At 47.0% G+C, this 21,763-nt stretch overlaps 1 protein-coding gene and 1 long non-coding RNA gene across 3 annotated transcripts; one reads left to right on the forward strand and one right to left on the reverse strand.

Moving 5' to 3' along the window:
• Positions 1-574: 574 nt before the first annotated feature.
• On the reverse strand, positions 575-19,714 carry SEPTIN4 (septin 4). 2 transcript variants are annotated; one of them, XM_078156098.1, is made up of 12 exons: positions 19,549-19,694; positions 12,245-12,529; positions 11,804-11,897; positions 11,221-11,307; positions 10,571-10,694; positions 3,473-3,607; positions 3,230-3,347; positions 3,018-3,119; positions 2,153-2,249; positions 1,860-2,022; positions 1,560-1,662; positions 575-793 (listed from the first exon to the last, which is right to left on the reverse strand). In XM_078156098.1, the coding sequence occupies exons 1-12, from the start codon at positions 19,549-19,551 to the stop codon at positions 734-736; spliced, it is 1,371 nt and encodes a 456-aa protein (XP_078012224.1). In that variant the 5' UTR covers positions 19,552-19,694; the 3' UTR covers positions 575-733. The 2 variants fall into 2 exon arrangements, with proteins under 2 accessions (XP_078012224.1, XP_020847543.1); XM_020991884.2 differs by lacking the exon at positions 575-793 and having other exon boundaries at positions 1,569-2,022; positions 19,549-19,714.
• LOC144457760 (uncharacterized) lies at positions 789-3,703 on the forward strand. The gene is made up of 2 exons (XR_013487244.1): positions 789-1,343; positions 3,423-3,703. It is a non-coding gene; the product is annotated as an uncharacterized LOC144457760 (long non-coding RNA).
• Positions 19,715-21,763: the final 2,049 nt, after the last annotated feature.

Here is a 21,763-nt window from a genome sequence, read left to right on the forward strand (position 1 = left end):
GAGGTGTGTTCCTCTGCAGTGGAGCTTGGCACTGAGCCTTCACTTTAATTCATAGAGCTTTATTCGGCACAAAATACTGCCCAGGAAGCGGGACTTTCCCACCTAAATATGTGTTATTATAAAAAGTAATGTGCATTCCCTCCATGCCTCAATGTAGTGTGGGGATGACCTTGATTTCTTGAAGACCCACCTGGCAGCTTTTTAGGTATGACTTAAGAGGTTCATCTGTTTTCTGAACTTGGTCACTAGGTGATCAATTTTTTCAACCCTAGCAGTTTGGAAAAAGCACCCAAGCCAGAAAGTGGTTGCTCATGAATGTAAGGAAAACCCACACTGAAATCACAAAACTCTAATGTCACATGACTATTAAAAATCATTTGTACATTCCTGTTTTCTCAGATGACACCCTTGACTTCCTACCTCTGGTCCTATCCCTACTCCCATGCTTCTACCCACTGGAAAAAAAAAAGAGAGAGAGTAGGTCATCCAAATTCCTAGCCAACCTTCAGGCTGCAGCCTGAAAAGGCTAGGGATCTCAGCTAGGAAGGGGAGAGTACAGTTGTAGGAGCCAAGGTCAGATTCCGATTTGTTAGACTTTATTTCTTTTGAGTCTCTAGGGAGGCAGCAGGGACATAAGGCGAAGTGGCAGTAGCTTGAGGGGCCAGAGCAGATCAAGAGCTGGGAAGGGCCAGGAGAAAGAGGAGGAGACATACATCCAAGGCAAGGGAACTAACTAGTTCTTCTCCTTCTTCTGTCTCTGAATTTTATACAGCATCTCCTGCATCCTTCGCAACTGAAATAGACAAGCACATTGACCTGAGCCCCAACACTAGATATCAGGAGCTCCTCAAAGTTCTGCTTCCTCAGACCAGATCTTTCATGGCAAGTTTAGAGGCAATATTGTGCAACAGTTCTCAGAAGTCAGTCCCCAAGACCTTTTCAAGGGGTCTGTGAGGCTTCAAAACCATTTTGATAATATTAAGATGTTTTAATTTTCAAATATGGTAAATATTAATAGATATAATCCACAAAAACATATGCTATGGGGGGGCCACAATCATTTTAAGGGATCCTAAGACCAAAAATATTCATCTAGTCCAGCCTCTTCACAGAACTCTAATTAGCAAGTTCTCTCATTTTCATGGCAATCTCCACCCTCCCCACCCCATGCAAAAAGGACTCTGGCCAGAAGATTATTTGGGAAAGTCAATGCTAGGGGGCAGAAGGGGTACAACTTGGGGTTCAAGGAGGGAATCTGATAGTTTCCTATTTTAATTATTTTTGCTAGGCTCAGCTATTCTTGTGTTCTTGAAGGATTGCAAGTACTGTTAGGCCTTCTAAATGTAAGTATTCTGGGGTAAACCCTAGTTGCAGAGGCCTAATTATGGTTCTCAAACATGCAAAAAATTTAGAGATGGTACAAATCCCAAACCTTTCCACTATTCCCATGAAATTCAGCACTGGTTTGAGAGAGAATAGTATTGAAGTCCCCTGACCAGGCAGAGGACTTGGACTGCCTTGGACTAAAACTCAACCCCATCGTCCCATCCTGCTCTCACCTCCTCATCTTTCTCCCGGAGCATCTTCTCAGTCTCTATGTCAATCCCAGACAAGAATGCTGCTGGGATGGCGAAGTCAGAAATATTCTCTCGAGTCAGCTTGCTGAGAGGTCAGGGGAAATGGGTGCCAGTGAGGGCAAGGAGACCCCAGGCCCCTGCCTGGATTCGGCCCTAGGGCCTGAAGGAGCAGGTGTAGAGGGCCTGCTCCCATCCACACCTGCCAACAGCTCTGCTTGGGCTCCTGGGGTTGGCTCTTCCCGTCCCATCTGCCCTCCCCCCAGGACCCCTTCCTGGCCATACTTGCGATTTCTTTCCTTCACCACCATTCGAGTCATGCTCTGGATGCATTGTGCCCGATAGTTCTCATAATGTATTTCCCTTGTCACATCCTTAAGATCCTGCATATGAGTGCGTACCAGCATGGTCCTCAGCTTCACAAAGTCGCAGTGCCCCGGATTTTCCACTGCATAGCAAGGCTTAGAATCAGCTTAGGTTGAGGCTGGGGGCAGGGGGTGGGGTGGGGGGGGGAGGAGGCAGTTGTGGGCAAGAAAGTATTTTCCCTTCCCTGGCCCCACAAAACTCAAGAGTTTTACCTTCTACAATACCCCAGGGATAGAGCCGTCCCCGAACACGCCGTCCTTTGGCCTCCACCACAGTGTTGCTGCCAATGACAGCAAAAGGGATACTGTCCTGGAAGAAGGCAGGGTTCCCATCAGTGCCTACCAAACCTGCTCACCTCTGAGGCTTTAGCTGCCCTTCTGACCAAGGCACTTTAATCCCCAAGTATGCTGGTACACTCAGCCTTTAAGATGATCTTGAGTCCGTCCCAGTGGTGTGCTGGAGCCAGTTCTTACTGGCTGATGAGAGCCAGTTGTTAAAATTTTCAGTGTGAACATGTCCACGTTTTCAGTCATGTCCAACTCTTTGTGACCCCATTTGGGGTTTTCTTGGTAAAGGTACTGAAATGGTTTGCTATTTCCTTCTCCAGTTCATTTTACAGATGAGGAAACTGAGGCAAACACTGACTTGCCCAGTGTTACAGAGCTAGTAAGTGTCTGAAGCCAGATTTGAACTCAGGAATTTGAGTCTTCTTGACACCAGGCCTGGCACCCTATCCACTGCACCACCTAGCTGCACGTTTACAACCCAGAGATTGCTACAGATCAGGGCTTGATTTATTGTTTTGTTGATTTTCTAGACTTAAAGTAACAAAGTGTTAATAATGCAGATTAAATTTAAAAGTGTGGCTGTGTACATTGCTCCCCTCTCCCAAAGCTAATTTTTAAACATTTACCAGCATATCACTAATCCTTCCCCACCCCAACTGTTCACCCTGCCACAATCCTATGATTCAGCCCAGGAGAAATGGGATGGGCTAACAAGAGTAAAGGAAGAAAGGAAACTTCTCAGTGGGAGAGAGGTGCCTAGGCTAACTACACTCATCTCAAGGGTCTCCACCTTCAAGGCCTGGTCCTGTAATTTGAATTCCTCATCTTCATCGGAGTCACAGGCTGGGAATTGATAGATCTGGATTCCAAAGTGCTCAATTTCCTCTCGAATCTGAGCAAGAACACAAGTTGGGGGGATAGGAAGGTGGAATGGCATGGTTCCCAGAATCTGTACCTCCTCCTTATCTATCCCATTCACCAGTGCTCCACCACCTGCCTCACCTTTCGTTTCTTGTGCTCTACTTCATTGGGCGTCAGCGTGTCAGCCTTGGCCAGGATGGGCACAATGTTGACTCGATGATGCAGGGCCCTCATGAACTCCACATCTAAGGGTCGGAGCCTGGGGAGTGGGGAGGAGAGAGGTGGCTCCTGGACCAATAGCTGTGCTGTAGCTCTCTCCACTCCAACATCCCAGCCCTAGGGTACTCAGAAGAAACTCAGTGCCTCCAGACAGAAGAAACATACCCATGGCCAAAGGGAGAAATGAAGTAGAGGCAGCAGTGCACCCTGTTATCCTGAATGTTCTTACGGTTGAGGCCGCTTTCATCCCGGAAATACTGTTCAAACTGCTGGTCAATGTAATCTGCCACTGGCTTCCAACTGGGACAGAGTTGCACAGACAAAAACATGGAGACCTCATGAACACTCGGTTCATGCTTTCAACAAACATGTATTAAATGCCTACTGTGTACAGAGCATTGTGTTCCTACTCTCTGTGTCCCCTAAGGTTGATGGCAGCTGTACTGAGTGGTAGCCCAGGGACCTACCCTATGACTCAAAACAACAAGTACCATTTTTGTTCCCTTATATTCTGCTTGCAACTTATTTTATTGGTTTTCGTTAAGAAACAGGCAGTATGGTGTGGTAGACAGAGGGCCAGCCTCGGAGTCAAGAAGATTTGGTTTCAAGACCTACCACTTCCACATACTACCAGTACTGGGCAAGTACTTAGTCTCAAACTAGCCTAGATAAAGCTAAGGCTATAGGTTATAGATTAGTAGCTAATTTGCATTGGTAGAGGGAGTTTCCACACTGGAAACAGCCTATATCAATGAGATGACAGGTATGGAGAAAATAATTTCATAATCTTAGATAAAAAACTCAATCCAGGGCTGGGCATGTGGTAGGAATTTGGTATATATGGTTCTTGTTTGAAGAGGGTAGGCAAGGAAAAGAAAGTGGAGGAGAAAACTGGACTGTCATAGAAAGACACCAAAGAAGAGCCCCCAAGCCCAGGTAAGCCTTGAGCTATGTCCAGTTAGAAACCTTGGTGGCATGTTCATCCCCACCTTCATGCCTTTGCTCTCATTATTCTCTCAGCCCTCTGTCCTTCTTTTCTCCAATCCAGAACAACAGCTAATACCTAAATGACATTTTGAGATTGGGTTTACAGAGCATTTGACATATGTGATCTCACAGGATGTGTCCATTTTACAGATGAGGGAACAAATGAAGAGAGGTTAGGTGACCTGTGCAGGGTCACAGTGCTGAAGGTGGCCTTTGGGCACAGGTCTGCCCATACTCTGGATATGTCTCATCACTACGCTGTGCTACCTCTGCCCACCCTCCAAAGCCCAGTTCAAATCGAACCTCCTCCTAACCTAATCTAGTCTGAAGTGATTCCCCACTCTCCTCCACCCTTTAGATTTTCCTAGCACTCAGGACACAACCTACAATTTAGCACTTAATTATACGCAATTTTGTACTGTTTTCTAGCGGTCTCATTGGTGTGTTGTGGTCGTAGAATCTAGAGCTAGAAAGGACCTTAAATATTATCCAGTCCAATCCCATCATTTTACAAATGAAAAAAAAAAACTGAAGACCAGAGAGATCACATGCCTGAATCACAGGACTTCAGAGTTAGAAAGGACCTTAATGGACATCTAACCCAACTCATGCCCAAAATGAATCCCATCATGACACACCAGATAAGAGGTCATTCCAGCTGCTGCAGCCTCTGTTTGAAGAACTCCAATGAGGCTCCCCTCTACTTGCTAAAGCAAACCCTTTCACTTTGGGACAGCTCTATTTCTTAGGAAGTTTTTGCTGACATCAAGACTGCATTTTCGTCTCTGCTACTTCTACCCATTGTTCCTGGCTCTGACCCCTGGGGGAAAAGAGACCAAGTCTAATCCCTCTTCTACACGCAGCCCTTCATCAGCTAGCATGTCCCTCATGAGTCTTTTATGCTCTAGACTAAACATTGCCAGTACCTTTTATATATAACATGCACTCAAAGCCTTTCACCATCCTTGATGCCTTCTGGACACTCTCCAGCTTATTTACATGAGCCTCACATATTCCAGATGTGGTCTGGCCTTCCCTAGGTCACAGTAGCAGCAAGTGGCAGAGAGCAGGGATTCACTTCTAAGTCCTCTGACTCTCATTCTCCTGAGCTCACACACTTTTCCCTGTCTCCCCAAATAGACCATCACTCTTCATATCTCTGTACCACTCATGTACTAGCTTGGTCCTAGCACAGTGCACTAGGGTGTAATATATTCTCAGAAAATGCTTTCTGGGGCAGCTAGGTGGCGCAGTGGATAGAGCACTGGCCCTGAAGTCAGGAGGACCTGAGCTCAAATCCGGCCTCAGACCAAACACTTGACACTAGCTGTGTGACCCTGGGCAAGTCACTTAACCCCAATTGCCTAAAAAAAGCAAAAAAAGAAAATGCTTTCTGATTGATTGAGGGAAGAAAAGTGAGAGGACATAGGGATGCTGATGGATAGAGGGAGAAGGGGAGTGGCTTCAGGACACAGGCAGAAGTGACACAGTAATCTGTGCAGAACCAGAGCTTTGGAGAAAGCTCCAAAGCTTGGCTGCTTGTGATAAATTCATCGAACTCAAAAGGGCTATTATGTGGTTTAAATAATGTATGCAGTGCACTCTGTAAACTTTAAAGCACTATATGGATGTTAGCTATTATTGACAGTTCCCTGCACACTTGTTGGAAGACACTGCCCTAGAGCAGGAGGAGATAAGTATGGCTACATGGTTTAGTGAAAATAGTGCCAGATTTAGAACCTAGAAAGACTTGCATCTATATCCATTGTCTGACATTAGCAGTGTGACCACAGACAAGTCACTTAACTCCTTCATGCCTCGGGTTCCTCATCTGTAAAATGAGGACAATAATCCTTATAGAAACTACTTCATATGGTTATTGAAAGGATCAAATAGCATCATATATGTAAAGCACTTTGCAGTTCCTAAAACACTATATAAAAGTCATTTGATAATATATCACCAACATAATACGTACCCAACACTGGGCTATGGGGGAAATGCAATCCCTGACAAAACTTCCAGAGTAGGTGGGAAGACAAACTGCATAGAGGTGAAACTAATAATTAGCAATAATCAACCAGTCATTCAACAAATATTTCTGACACGTATTATGTAACCCAGGGCAAATCATTTAGTGCTCTGGGCAACTCTCCAAGGTACAGATTGCAACCTAAGTGCTGGCTTGTATCTGTAGAGAGAGTTTTCTTACTGGCAAGTTCCCTATGCTATTTGAAATTACATGTTCTCTTATCTATATGTCCCCCATTCCTATGTGTCAGGCATTGTCTGGGCACTGGGGATACAAATACCAAAAAATGGAACAATTCCTTTTCTCAGTTTGCTTAAAGACAGGACAGGTTGGGCAATAGGAGCTCAGAGTAGCAAAGATCATTTGGGGTTGGGGGGAAAAAGAAAGTATGTGTGTAAAATTTAAAGTCCGTGAGTGTGTGAAAAAATATATACATACATACATACATACATACATAGTATGTACATAATCATCCCTACACATTCCCTCACTTCCATAAAAGTGATTATTACACAAAGAAGTCATTGAAGTACCTGGAAAAACCAAGGATGGGCAAGGTACATATATGGCAAGGTCCTCACTCAAAAATCTTCCTATTCCCTTTGGAATCAAATGCAAACTTCCCAGCCTTGTATTTTAAATCCCTTTACACTCTACCTGAAGCCTATCACTCCAAATTTGTTTTATATTACTTCCTTTCACAAACTCTCTCCTGCCTCCATTCCCAGAATGCAATCCCTCTTTCCCAAGGGCCTCTTAGAATTGTCTTCTTTTAAGACAGCTTGGCACTGCCTCCTCCATGAACCTCCTTTGATTCTGAAGTTGTTAATATTCTTTTCCCTCCTCAAATTACTTTGTATTTATGTATCATTGTACATGGATTTTTTTGTTGTTATTGTTGTATCCTTCAGCAGAAGGTAAGGCCCTTAAGAGAAGGGATTTGTTGTTTATTTTTCTTTATTTCCTCAGTGGATCCATTGCCTGGTTCACAGTATCCTTTTCTTCTTCAACTCCTGATATCAATGCTCCCTCAAATACTCTGATTTACCTGTTGATAGCCTGCTCAATTACCATGATCTATTCCTCCATTCCACTTAAGTTATGTAGAGGTGGTCATACCTTGATCTTGCCATCCACTTCTCTGTTTAAGAATTTTGAAATTCCATTATTTGATCATCATCTTTTATCATCATATCTTTCCCTATGACTTTTGACCCCTAATCCTGTTCTTTGCCCTGACTATGACCTCTACTCCCTCTAGTTCTTTCCTAGCTGTCACTCCTGCACTGGCCTACTTCCCTACAGTTGGTGGCACAGGAGATAGAAAGCTGGACCTGGAGCTGGCAATATCTGAGTTCTGGCCAAGTCACTTAACCTCTGTTTTCTTCAATTTGTTCAACTGTAAAATGGGGATAATAATAGCACCTATCTCAAAGAGTGGCTTTGAGGATCAAATGAGATGATATTTGTTAAGAAAAAAAAAGTGCTTGACACATATTAGGCACTATAGAAAATGCTTATTCCTTTCCCCTTTGCCCTATCTCAACTCTTTGGTAAACCAAGTTAACTCTACACTATCCTCTACTCTTGAATCCACTTTATCCTGTTCGATTGTCATGCCAAGTCCCAGCCTTGGATATCTCCCACCACCACCCTCCTTCACTCCTATTCATGTGCTAAGGAACAGAGTTGGAGGAAATCATGAAACCATGCTGATAGGCCCACTTCAAATTTATGTGGCCTACATGACCAATGTGGAAGTATGTTTAACATGACTGTACATGTATAATCTATATCAGATTGCTTGCCCTCTTGGCAAGGGGGGAGGGGAAGGAGGGAGAAAAATTTGGAACTCAAAATCTTATTAAAAATGGAGGTTGAAAACTATCTTTACATGTAATTAGAAAAATAAAATACTATTTACAAAAAAAAATTATGTTTTCTAATCTTAATTGAACCTTCACCGCAGCAAGGCAAACCTTCTATTCCTCCCTAATTGTGTCACTATTCCACTATCCATAGAAATTCTTCCTAAACTTCCCAACTCTCCTCAAGACTGTCATAGCACAACTCTTCCCCTTCCTCCCAGGCTGAGGACCATGCCTCATATTTTACCCCCCAAAACTTGAGGCCATTCTTGGAGAGCTTTTCCTTCTCCCCTGCTCCTCATCTATCATTATTCAGACTCCTTCTAGTTCTGTCTCCTTCCTTCACTCTGAGCTTGGATAAAGAGGAGACCCTTTTCCTTACCAAAGCCAACTCCTCAACATGTACCCTTGATCCCATCTCCTCCCATCTTCTCCAGAAGATTACCACCACTCCCATCCCCATGCTCTCTCATCTTCAGTCTCTCATTCTGTTGGCTCCTTCCCTGTTACCTATAAACATACCCATATCTCCTCCAGTCTTGAAAAATCCTAATTTTATCCATCCTTGCTTACTATCATCTTAATATATCCCTGTGTTTGAGGTGTATGGGGTGTTCAGGAGGACTAGCGCTTCTGATGTGAGGACTTGCTGAACCCTTTTCAGGGCCACTTATCCATCTTTGGTGTCCACCTGATTGACCCAACTCTCACCTGTGGCCCCAAGAACTGTAAACTGTCTCAGCAGATAGCTAAACCAGGTTGAAGGTAACCAACAGGCCTCAAACCTGTTGGTGAGTTAGGAGAATGTCTACCACAACTATGTGAAAACTTTGCCTGGTGGAGTTGGTGGATGACAACAATTTGTTTCAATGGCCATGAAGGTGGCCGAGTGCTTAGAGCTTGGTCAGACATTGAAGACACCAAAGCCATCCACTGTATCCCAGGCCATCGCCAGTTGTCTTGATTTTCATCCTGCCACTGGTCTCCAGTGACTCAGAAAGAGAAAGTGAGGCTGAAGACTTTGTGCAACTCTGCCTCACTTAAATCACACATCAGCCCATGACGTTATTGGTCCTCTTCAAAAACAAAAGGTGAACAATATTTCTATCTTCACAACTCTTGTATGCACTTTTTTCTCTCTACTGACAAGCTGCCATCATGGTGCAGGCCTTATTACCTCTCACTTGCACTATTACAATCACCTTCTAACTGGTCTCCCTGCCTCCTACTCCCTCTCTAATCCACTCCATCCTCCAATCAGCTACCAATGTGGTTTTCCTGTTTGACAAACTTCAATGGCTCCCTATGTCAAGGATCAAATATAAAATCTTCTGTTTTTCATTTAAAGTTTTTCATAAACTAGTACCTTCCTAACTTTTCAGTCTTCTTACACTTCTTTACTCCCCTCCCCAGACCCTACAATCCAGCTAAACAGATCCGCTTGTAGTTCCTTTAAAATGGCATTCCATCATCTATCTCCAAGCCCTGGAACAAGTTCTCTCATATGCCTGGAGTCTCTCTTTGCCTCCACCTGTTAATTTCCCTAGTTTCTTTTCAAGACTAAGCTCAAATCTATGTACTTAGTTATTTACATGTTTGCTTCCTCCAGTAGAATATATGATCCTTGAAGGCAGGGACTGTTTCTGCCTTTCTTTGTATTCCCAGTATCCAGCTTAATACCTAAAGCCTAATGCTTAATACCTAAAGCCTAATGCTTAATACCTGCATGTTGACTGATTTCTATCCCCAGGACCTAGCACAGTGACATGTATGTAGTAGGCACATTATAAATGTTTATTGAATTTAAGTTAGTTGGAGCACAGCCTCATTTGCAGAATTTTGCTTGGAGTTTAAACAGATTAATACCCAGTCCTTTTTCTTAGCCACTTCTTTTTCTGACCATCCCTTCCTTCTCCCCCTTCCCCCTCCCCCCAGCCCCACACCACTCACAGTTATTGTTCAGTTGAGAGACAGTATGGCACAGTAGAGAGAAACAGACCTGGGGTTGGGGGGAGACCTGAATTCAACTTCTGGCTCTGACATTTATTAGCTGAGTGATCTTGGGCAAGTCACTTTAATTTATCTGAGCCTCTGAAAAAGGGAAATGAAATGGTTGCACTGCCTAATACCCAGGGATGCTTTGAGGATATAATTTTTGTGAATCTCGAAGCACCATAGCACAGAGTGAGCTGCATATGTGTCCCAACCAAGGGATGCACGGCTTGAGACACAAAACTTGAGACCTACCCTATAGTCACACCCATCTCCCTCTTCCTCCTGGATCCCATTCCCTCCCATCTTCCCTCCTCCCTACCACCTCACCCTTAGCAAGAAGATTGGGGGTGGGGAGATAAGATCGCTCAGTGAGAGCTGTACCACTCAGTGTTGTTCACAGCATCTCCAAAACCCGGTGTGTCCACGACCGTGAGCTTCAGCTTGACACCTTTCTCCTCGATGTCCATGGTATGTTTAGTGATCTCCACTGTTTGCATGATCCGTTCTGGAGAAGTGGAAAACTGAGGCCCAAGCAGGGGCGGGGAGATGTACCCCAAATCACATGGGCCTCCTCTGGACCAAAATCCAGGTGTCCAGCCTCACTGCCCAGACCTCCTCACCCTCCTCCATTCTCACCCTTATCTGGGTGCCTTTTCTATGGGAACCAGCAAGCTGCATGATTCCCAACACAGGAAATGCCGGTGGCTGTTGGCTCCAGCCCCAGCCTCTTCTCTGCTCCAGGATTCTCTCTGGATTCCCGGAATCCTTAGGGGGTCAGAGACCCATTTAAGAGCACATGACTCTGGCCCCTGCCCCCTCTCTACTACCCTGCTAAGAACTGCCAGACTGGGCAGGGGGCATCACAGGGAAGCCTCAACCCTCTCCAAGGATCTGGAGAAGTCAGGACATGGAGAGAAGACCTCCATCCATGGAAGTTCTGTAGGGGCACTAGTTTTCTGAGAGAAGTGGTAGGTCTGCCGGTCCCCCTCCCTTGCTGCATCCAGCCAAGCCACTCACTCCCCTTTGCTCACCTTCAGAATTCAATAATCTTCGGTCCCGGTACATGTCAGTGAGGAAGAGGCTGTTGATAAGGGTGGATTTGCCCAGCCCGGACTCTCCTGGTGGGGAGAGAGGGCAGAGGCATCAAATTAGGTATGGGAAACAATAAGGAGACTTCTTCCTTATGGTATGGTGGGGTAGGGATAGAATGGAAGAGAACTGGTAATAGCTCCTCTCCCTCTTATTCTAACCAAAAGGTTAAAGCTAAAAATGCTATCTTAGAAGTCATCTAATCCACCCCACTTATTTACAGAGGAAGAAGCTAAGGCACCCAAAAGAGCAAATGACTTGCCCACAGTTATCTAGGTATTTGGGTAGCAGAACCAGAACTAGAACCCAAGCATCCCACTTCCTGGTTTAGGGTTCTTTTCCCTGCACCATATTGTCTCCAATCCATGACTCTTCAACTACTTGTCTGGTTTCTCCCCTTCCTTCTCTCCCCCCTCCCTCCCAGCACCTTTTCTGCCAATAATTTAGAGCATATGTGGCCTTTGATGCTCTCTTAGTATCCCTCTCCCTCTTTCCCCGTGGAAGATTCCCCAGTCCCTACCATACCTGCCACCATGAGGGTGAAGTCAAAGCCCTTTTTCATAGACTTTCGATGAACCTGGTTGGGGAGAGTGGCAAATCCCACATACTCCTTATCATCCTGTCAGAGAAGTACAGCCTTGTTAAGGGAAGGGCATGGCAGGATTCCCTGGACCCAGATTTATCGTCCTCCCACTCACAACCCTGGAAAGCAGGTCCTCATGGTCCCACATTGGACCCAGAGACTCCAGGCCAGCCTGTCCTCCTGGCCCTGTTGACTCTTACTGAGTAGCCCAACTTTATTGTTCCCAGAGAACAATGAGCGACCTGTTGGGGACATCATAATAGAGTCTACCAACTAGGGATAGAAAATCCCCATTATCCCTTAAACTCTTCTATATACATCTACACACCATTCCCTCTCGTTTCTCTCTTAGCCCTTCTTAAAGGGGAATGGGAATACCCTACCTCACAGGAGTCATAAGGGTCCAGCCTGCCCCAAGGGCTTCGAGGCCTGCTTGAGATGCTGAGCACGCTTGAAGAAGAGATGCAGAGGTGAGCCTGAGTTTCTGGCTGGATCCGAGAGGAGCTCCTGGATTCCTTGGTCTCAGACTCTTCATAGGGATCCAGGATAGCAGGGAGGCATAGTTGGGAAGGGCCCATTGACTCAGGATGGGGGACATCACCCCCAGGGAACTCTTTTACAAACACAGCCAGCTCTGCTTCCTCCGTGTCCTCTAGGAATCGCTTAATCTGGTGGGGGAGGGGAAGGATGAGGGGAGGCAAGAAACAGTGAGAGATGGAAGAAAGTAGGTAGAGGAGAGGGAAATGAGGGGAAGAGATTTAGGAGAGAAGAGAATGAAAGAATAACAGGAGAGAAAAAAGAGCTCATTTTAAAAGGTAATGAAACATGTTAATAAAGCCAAAGAAAGTAGGAGTTCCTCACCATACTTACCTTTTCTCCAGCCTCAGCCCTGTTCAAGACTCCCCTCTCCTGGAAAAATACTCCCCCCACTTCTTATACACATATACCCTTTACATCTCACCATAGTATTGATGCCTGGCATTCTGAGGCACAGCAGAATCATGGGAACCTATTCATATGAATTTACTCTTCCCTGCCTTCCCCCACCACACATCAGAATACCAAGCAGAACTAATTCTTTAGGGGGTTGAGAAGCTGGACATAGCTGAACCCAAGTGCCATCCTAAAGGCCTGTGTCAGACCCAATGAGGGAATTAGCAGGACAGATGTGATAACTAGGAGTAGCCAGTCAGTAGAGAAAAGATGACCATAGGGGCCAAAGGAGTGACTAGGACTAAGTTGCCTAGGGGCCAGGAAACAGAGTTGGTTTTGAAGAGGGTCTTCCTGGTGAGATCAGAGAGATAGTGGGGAACCTGTCCCTCCTCTCCAAGCTGGGTCAGTTAAGTTCCCCTGCTCCTGAGCTGCTGGCTTCAGGAAAGAGCTGGGCTAGGAGCACAGAATTTTTCTTGGGAATGAAAGTTTAAACCAACCATATGAAACCTCCAGGAATTTCAGTCTTCATTCCCAGGTCTCAGACACATTAATTCCAGGAGACACAGAGAAGCCCAGAGCAGGAGTAATTCAATTCAACATGCAAGAAGTAAATTCTGCCTTGGGCTACAAAGGTGGAGAGGGGCTACAATGAGAAGGGGAAGACATAAGAAAGTTGAGGAAAAGAAGAGAGAGCAATGGCAAGCTTCACTCCCAGTGGGAGAATAAACTTGGTGGAGGCCAAGGAAGCAATCTTGCCTTTATAGTTGTGCTGCTAATATAGCCTTGGTGCCAATTTAGGATGGACATCACTGAGTGTGGCTAACCAGCCAATCTTTCCACTGTACTCTTAACCAAGCTCTAGCTAGTACCAGGTGGGAAGCTCTGGACTAGAGAGCATTCTCCTCTGGATGGCACTGCCACAGTGAGGCATCTCCTTTGTAGTCAGACATTCAGGGAATGCATCCCTCTGGGGAAGGCAGAGAGTTAAGCAAAGCTGGAGGCTCATATGCATAGTCCTGCCCTCTAAGCCCCAACCCACATCCCCAGCCACCACCCTTCCCCCTTTCCCCACCACCACTGCCCTTCTCCTTTGGTGGGCAGTACCCTCTGCCAGGAGCCTGGTGGTGCTGGGTACAACCCTGCCCTACGATATCCACGTGCCATCCTCGGACAAAGGACAAAGGCCTCTGCGCCCATGTCTTCATGGAAACTAACATTCTCAGAGGACCTGGGCAAAGCAGGTGGGAGGTGGCTCTGGGGAGCCCCTAATGATTAGAGTCTAGAGCCATGGGCCTGGAGCCCAAGAGCTGGCATCCAAGAACCCTCCTTCTCCCTGTCCCCCTTGCACAGACAAGAGAACTGAAGGAGAAAGAACTTGTAAGCCAATTCCCAAACCCTACTGCTTCTCAGTTCTATGCAAGAGGCAAACACAGAAGACAAGGCCTTCCCAAGGCTCTCCAGGCTTAAACCCCTACAACCTGCCTGTTGCTATGACTACCAACGACCTTGGGGAAGGGAGGATGGGAAAACAGACTGAACTGCATCCCTAAGGCCATTTCTAGCTGAATCCCAGAATGTGGGAATTTATTGATAGAAAGAGGCTGGCTTGGGGGGTAGGACTTGACCTAAAAAGGCTCTTTCCATCCCTGATGCTTCTGATGCCCCTGAGGGAGGAAGGGAGGGGGGAGGGTGAACAGCAGGGTCAGTCTGGCTGGCAGCCCAAAATCCTGGGGAATTCCTATGAGGACCTCATCCTGTCCTCCCTCACAACTACACTGTGACTGAGCAGTGAGCTCTGGTGAAGGGGTTGGGGAGGAGACTGCAGGGGGTGTATATGGAAGAGAAGTGGCAAGGCTGCCAGGTCTGACTTCTACCTGGGCTGCTAGCTTCAAAGCAGACTCTCTTCCTAAAGGAACAGATGGGGAAGAAAGACAACAAGCATTTATTAAGTACCTGCTACGTGCCAGACACTGTGCTTAACACTTTACAAATCTCTCCTTTGAGACTCACAATAACCCTGTGAAGTAGGTGCTATTGTCCCTATTTCACATATGAGGAAACTGAGGCAGACAAAGGTGGAGTGACTTCCCTTGATCATATAGCTGCTGAAGTGTCTAAGGGTAGGCTGAAAATCAGGTCTTCTTCCTGGCTCCAGTGTTCTATCCACTGTGCCACCAGCTGCCTCTAGAAAGGGGGATGCCAAGGAGAAAGGGGGATGCCAAGGAAAATGACCAGCTCTGAAGACCCTTAGCAAGGCTGAGGAAGAACCAAGCCCAGAACCTAAGAGGCCAGCTTTCTGGACTGTTCTCTTGTCCCTACCTCCTGGGCATCACAGCCTAGCCTGGCTTCCAGTATAATGGTGGGTTTGGTAGTGATGAAGAGGTAGGAAAGGCAGGGGACAACAATATGATAGTTTTCTGCATTGGAAAGAATGATAGACTGGGAATTCCCCCCTAGATTAAGCCTCTGAGCTATCTTGCCTGAGTCCGCAGCCAAATCATTTTCCAACCCTCCCTCGGTCTTCTCATCTGAAGATTATGAGGAACAACTGCCACTTATTTAGGGCTTTGAAGCACTTTATCTCATCTAAGCTTCCAAACACTTAGGTGTGACTTAGGTACTACAGGTATTTATTCGTCCATCTGAAAAATCAAGGGCTTGGTCCACATGGCCTCAGAAGTCTTGGCCAACTCTAGATCTAGGATCCTCTGATCCCCATTTTACAGATGAGGAAACTGAGGCTTAGAAATAAAATTACTTGCCAATAGTCCCATACCTTATAAATGTTGAAGGCAGGATTTGAACCCAAGCCCTAAGTCCAGAGTGCTTTCTGCCATAAAAATGAATGGGGAGGACTATTTGATGAAGTCTGTTTTCTAGTTCTTCCACATTCACAACCTCTAAGCACCTTGCCAAAGCTCTGAACCTATCCTCAGCAGCAGAGTTCCCATCTGATCCCAGCAGAGGTGATCATTCTCCCATGCTTCAAAGCTCCCTGTCAGCAAGTGCTGAATCTAATTTTATCTTCCAGGCAAGCAAAGTTCCTCACAAATATACCCAGCTGTGTCCCAATGCTCTTATTTGCAATCTGACTGCCCCTGTCCCTTCCTTTCCCTTTCTTTTTGATCCTATGCCTCTGGCAGGGACCAGCAAAGCCTGTGGAATGTCTTTCTCCCTACCCTTCCCTTTTCCCTTTAGTCCCTTAGGCCCCTGCCCCACCCTTCCCCACCCGACTCTGCACCCCACCCTCCAAGAACTGCTGCAGCAGTATCACTTGGCTCCCCTGCAGTCTCCTTCTCTGATTGGCCACCCCATGATGCTCTGCCTCCTGTTTATGCCTGGTGGGCACAGCACAAGCTTCTTAAGTCCTGCCAGCAGCACTAGTTTCTGTCTCAGATCAGTCTCGAGCATTACCCATCCCAGGGCACTGTCCAGACAAAGCCTGCCACAGCAGGAAGTGATAAAATCTCCTAGCCCACACTCTATTCCCTAGCCCTGCTCCCTGGATAGAGTTTAGCCCACAAGAAACTTAGCCCAAACCCACTCCTAAATTCCCTCCCTCCTTTTTTGTTCCTGTTCCAATGTTCCCCTAATTTCAGTTGCATATTATACAGCAACCAAAGAGGTAGAGGTAGGCCGCCCCCAATCCCTAACCATAGGCTGAGAAGCCGTGGCAACAACGGGTTCTCTTCCCTAGTGACCCCTTGTGTCCTCTAGGCAGACATGTCTCCTATAGCCCTTCTCTTCCCAAAGACTGGTTTTCTTTAGAGCAGGAATTCTTAACCTGGGGTCCATGAATTTTTTTTTATTGTTTAGTATTTTGATAACTATATTTCAACATGATTAATTTCCTTTGTGTCCTACATAGTTTATCTTAGGTATTTAAAAAACATTATTTTGATAAGGGATCCATAGGTTCCACCAGACTGCCAAAGCAGTCCAAAGATTCCATAGCACCCCTGCTTAGAGAATCCACTCTGGGATCTCCCAGTCCCTGGGGTACACTGGCTTAGAGCATGATGCCAGGACTATCCTCTTCTGCATGGACAGCTGGGTGCAGGAAGAGGAGAGGTAAGAAGAGGAGAAATTTGCCTTGGCTAGCTGCTAGATCCTTTTCCTCTGGGAAGTCCTTAAGACTGGAGAAACCAAAGCATAAGGTCAGTGTAGAACTCCCAACTACTCCCAGAACTATAAATCAGGTGGGAAATGGAGAGAAAAGCCTGGAAGACCTGGATTTCCAGTACTACATTTAACTGCCCCATGTGAGTTTTTATGCAGGTCTCAATTGTCAGGGCCTGATTTTTTTCCTAGATGTGAAATGGGCTTCTTCTTCCTTCAGAGGGAATCTAGGGAGACAAAGCCAGATACCTCTGGCAGCTTGAATCTGGAGGAGGAAAGGTGTCACCCCAAGCCAAGGGTAGTTGTTAATGCCCTTGCCTTTCCTTCTTTTCACTGACAAAGCCTTGGGGAATCTTCCCCACTGATTCCTAAATTCCCATTTCACAAGCAAGAAGAAAGATACTCTGCCTGAGGTAAAGCAGTGAATCAAGGTGATAGATAAACCCTCCAACTGTGAAGATAAAGTGCTGCCCAGAAATCTGTAGGCCAAATCTTGAGGGGCTAAACAGGCTTCAGGAGAGCTCTCTCTCCACATCCCCACCTCTACCCCAATCTCTCATTGGCTGGGGACTAAATTGGGTTGGGAGGGCCAGGACCTGAAATGAACTGAACCCAGTGTGTGGCCAAGAATGGTTTCCCCCTCTAGCCCCTGCCAGGCTTAGAATCCAGGACAATCAATGTTCCCCCAGGGTTCCCACCATTGGGACAATCAATCTGTCTGTCACTCTCACAGGGACAACAGGAGGAAGGGAAAGGACACTACTTTGCCACTGCCAGGGCCTCCACTGATCAGAGGAAGGTCATAGGGTTGAGAGAGCCTTCCGGGCCAAGCCAGGAAAAAGCTTGACAGCTCATTCCGGGGTCCCAGAAAATGATTATTCTCTCCAGACCTGGAAGCTTCTGATTCAATGGGGCTCTCAGAGAGTGCCCTTCTGGAGGCTGCCCATAGTCCATATCCTGCTGTCAAGAGCTGGCTCCCAGTTCTGCTGCAAACCCTGCACTCAGCCATCACTTCATCCCTTATCCCTCCCAAAAGAGGGAGCACAAAAAACTTGGGAGGGGGGAGGTTGTCAAAAAGAGACAAAAAAAGAGGGAATATATGTGCTTTCTAGGTTTGGAAGAAGGAATCACCCAGAGGAGCTGGACTTGTTTTAACCGTCAGTTAACCTTACCCTTCTTCCCCCATGTGTTTGCTGGGAAGAGAAAGTTTGGCCAAAAAAAGTCCAGAGAAGCAGGTTGGTGCCTATAAAACAAATTGGGCTGGTTCCAGGGTCATTTTAGAGGGGAGAGGTTATGTTTTTCTTCCCCAAGGGATCTAGGCTATGGAAATTAAGCTCGTGAACATAACCCAGTGAACTGACCATCATCTGTCTAGAAGGGAAAGAACCATCATTTCCTTATGAAGTCCTAATGAAGAGCTGGGGGAAGGGGGGGAGGTGTTGTGTGCTGGGAATTCCTGGCCTGAGTGGGGACAAGGATATAACATATTTTTCCTTCCTTGAGGGAGAGAAGAGGGGGGAGCTAGGACAGAAGGATCATGGGATTTAGAGAAGGCACCCTAGAGATCATCTAATTTAATATCCTCACTTTACAGATGAGAAAATTGGAGCCCAGAGAGGTAAAATTGATTTGCCCAAGGTCACAGAGCTAAGTAATTAATAAAGCCAGCATTTGAACCCAGGTCTTCTGACTTCAAATTAATTGCTTCTTCCAGTGCCTATTTTTGTAAGATAGGCAATATGGCATCAAAGAAAGAACATTGGACCTGGAATTAAGATGGATTCAGATTTATATACCATCTCTTTGCACCTCAATTTCCTCTTCTGTAAAATGGGAGCAATGGTATTCCTACTCCTTTCTTCACGGGGTTATCACAAGGAAAGAGCTATGTAAAACTATAGAGTATTAGACAATTACTGTTCATAAATTTCCACTGACATAACTGAGAAGGGGTCACAGAGTTAGAGCTGGAAGGGACCTTAGAGGTCAAATTTCATCATTTTATGGATGAGGAAACTGAGGCCCAGAGGGGTGCCAGGACTTGCCCAAGATTACACGGGTACCAAGATGCCTCTTTTCTCCCCACCCCCAACCCCGCCTGCCTAAAGCTCCTAAGCTCTCTGGTCATCACTGACATGCTTCCCCTCCCCCAGCATTCTCATCTCCGATTAGCCCAGACAGACCCTCTCTCCCAGTGCCCAGCTTAGGGTAACTCTGGGCCTCTTTTTTGCCTCTCCCCCGCTAAACCCCAGGTTTCTCCAGTCAGCATCGCCCAGTCACCCTTTCTCCTCTACTACCCTCTCCCTTCCCGTCCCAATGGAACTGGTCAGCACTCACTGGGGGTCCGGGTGGGAGGCAGCCGGGGAGGAAGAAACTTGAGAGAGACAGCGCTGTGAGCCGGGGCCCTGGCCACAGTGCCCCGGCCACAGTGACCCGCGGCAGGATGCCACCTTGGCAATGGTCATGCCCAAGGCGGGCTGGGGTCAGGCCCAGCAGCTCTGGCTCCCCGGGCCCCGCATCCCGGCAGAGCGCAACGAGTCCCCCATGGAGCTACCCCAGGCAATGGACCCCCAAGCCCAACCCAGCTTACTCCAGCCTAAATCGCCCAAACCAGCCCAGAGTTTAGCCGCCTTACCATGGCCGCAGCCCGGGCCGGGCCGGCTCCTCCTGGACAGCACCCGAGCTTTCCCAGCTGTAGCTGCGCTGCCTGCCTGTCTGCTTGCTTGCCTGCAGACCGACCTCCGCATCGGCAGCCCCCCCACCCCTGTCTCCCGCCGCCCCGGAGTGCGGACCGGCTGGAGGAGGAGCCAATCGAGCCAGGTGGGCGGGATAAGCCGGCCCCAAGGAGGGGCCCGAATGCCTAGAGCTCCCAGAGAAACTCCAACCGATGGCCTGGGGATGGCCCTTGTCCTGCAGAGGGGCTGAGTCTGAGGCTTAGGGGCGGAGCAGGGGTCCGGGGCTGCCTGCCCAGGTCGTAGGATTGAGACCTAGAAGCGCACTTTAGTAATAGCTCCAACTCCCTCATTTTACAGGGGAGGAAACGGAGGCCCAGAAAAGTAAGGTGATTTACCCAAAGTCACATAGCTATCAAAGAAACGAGTGGAACTCAGGCAATCTGACTCCTTCTCCAGAGATCTTTCCATTCACCACGTCCAGATTCCCTTGTGGACTGAAAGACCCTCCAGGAAAGTGGAACCCTGCCTTACAAGCATACTCTCCCCTCCAAGCCCTACACCATAGAAAGTTATCAATACAATGAAGTGGAAAAATAGGTGAATGTTGAACATAGCCCCTTCCCATCCCCGCTCCTGCCCAAAAAAACCCCAATTATCAACCACACAGATTTTACCCCTCCTACACCTAAAAGACCAGAGGTCTCCCCTTTCCCAAATAAAGATTTTCCAAATCAGAAGGCTAAAAAGAAGGTCTGGGTAGTTGCCCTCAAAGGCGAGACCTCCAGTAAGAACCCTAATTACTGGGGATTTGCTTCTTAACTACCAGAGGATCAACCTCTTCTCCCTTTGGAAGTGTGTGGGGAAGATCCTCAGGAAAAGACTGTCTCATTAACTAGGGCTAAAACAGCTGGTTACTGAACTAACTCCCCTCATTCACACTGCTGCCCCTGGGGCCCCAGAAAGGCAGGTGAGCTGCAATGGGGACAGCTGCTCTACTGGCTTTGCAAACATTTAAGTCCCAAAGGGATCAGAGCAGCAGTCAGGGAGGAGCAGGACTTCATGAAGGAGGCAGGCAGGTTGCCTGAACGATGCTCCTGGGCCTAGCACCCAAAGGCTAGGACCTTGGGCAGACACAGAGGGAGGTAAGCCCTAGATGGGAGAGCATTGCTCCTCCTCCCTGGCAGCTCTCCTCCTGGTGGCAGATTGTCTAGGAGAAGAGCTGAACATATCACACTGTCATCCCTCCTCCCACTATCCCCAAAGACTGGCCAGAGCTGAGACCTAGTGTTACAGCTTTGACTATGACACTGAAAGCCTAGGATCGTTTCCTACATCCTCACAACCTGGGAGGGGAGAAGGGAGTTGATAAGAGGCAGACAACATGCCCTCAGCAGATGGCAGGCAGAGAGGCCAGAGGACTAAGCAGCGGGAGGAGGGCTCATGGGGAGCAAAAGCACGAGGCCATGCAAAGGATAGGGATGGGGCTTGGAAACATGCCCAGGAAGATATAGGGCTGAATGGTGTAGTGGAAATCTCACTGGAGTATGAATCAGATGACCTGGAGTCCAGTCCCTGCTTAGATACATTATTAGCCATGTGACCATGGGCAAATTACCTGGACAACAAGCCTCCTTCCCCACCTGGAAAATGGGATAATACTACCTGCATCAGAGGGCAGGATTTGTGACAGTCAAATAATATGATTTGTGGAAAAGTGCTTTGTCAACTATAAATCATTTTTCCCCCTGGCCTAGCCAGGCAGCTTCATTGTGGAAATTCCCTTTACTGTCATAGATCAGCAATTTATATCACTTACAGACTTTGAGATTGCTTGAAACACAAAGAGGTTACATAAAGATAGCTTGCCCATGGTCACATAGCTAGTATGTGTCCACGACATGAGTCCAAGACTGGCCTTATCCCCTATACATCCTTCCTCTCTTTGCAAATCACTAAATGTATAAAAAGGAGTTCACTCCCTCCCCCCACAGAGGCATGTTATTGGGCAGAACACTTGACCTTCCTAAGCCTCAATTTTCTTCATCTTTAAAATGGAGATTTAAAAAAAAAAAGCCCAAAAGGACTTTAGAGATCAGTTAGTCCAGCCTCCTCATCTGTAAGATGAGGAAATTGACAATTGTACCAACATAATAACTGTTTATAGTATCATAGATT

The sequence above is a fragment of the Phascolarctos cinereus genome, unplaced genomic scaffold (genome assembly GCF_003287225.1).
Source record: "Phascolarctos cinereus isolate Bilbo 61053 unplaced genomic scaffold, phaCin_HiC Scaffold_5;HRSCAF=322, whole genome shotgun sequence".
NCBI classification, from domain to species: domain Eukaryota; kingdom Metazoa; phylum Chordata; class Mammalia; order Diprotodontia; family Phascolarctidae; genus Phascolarctos; species Phascolarctos cinereus.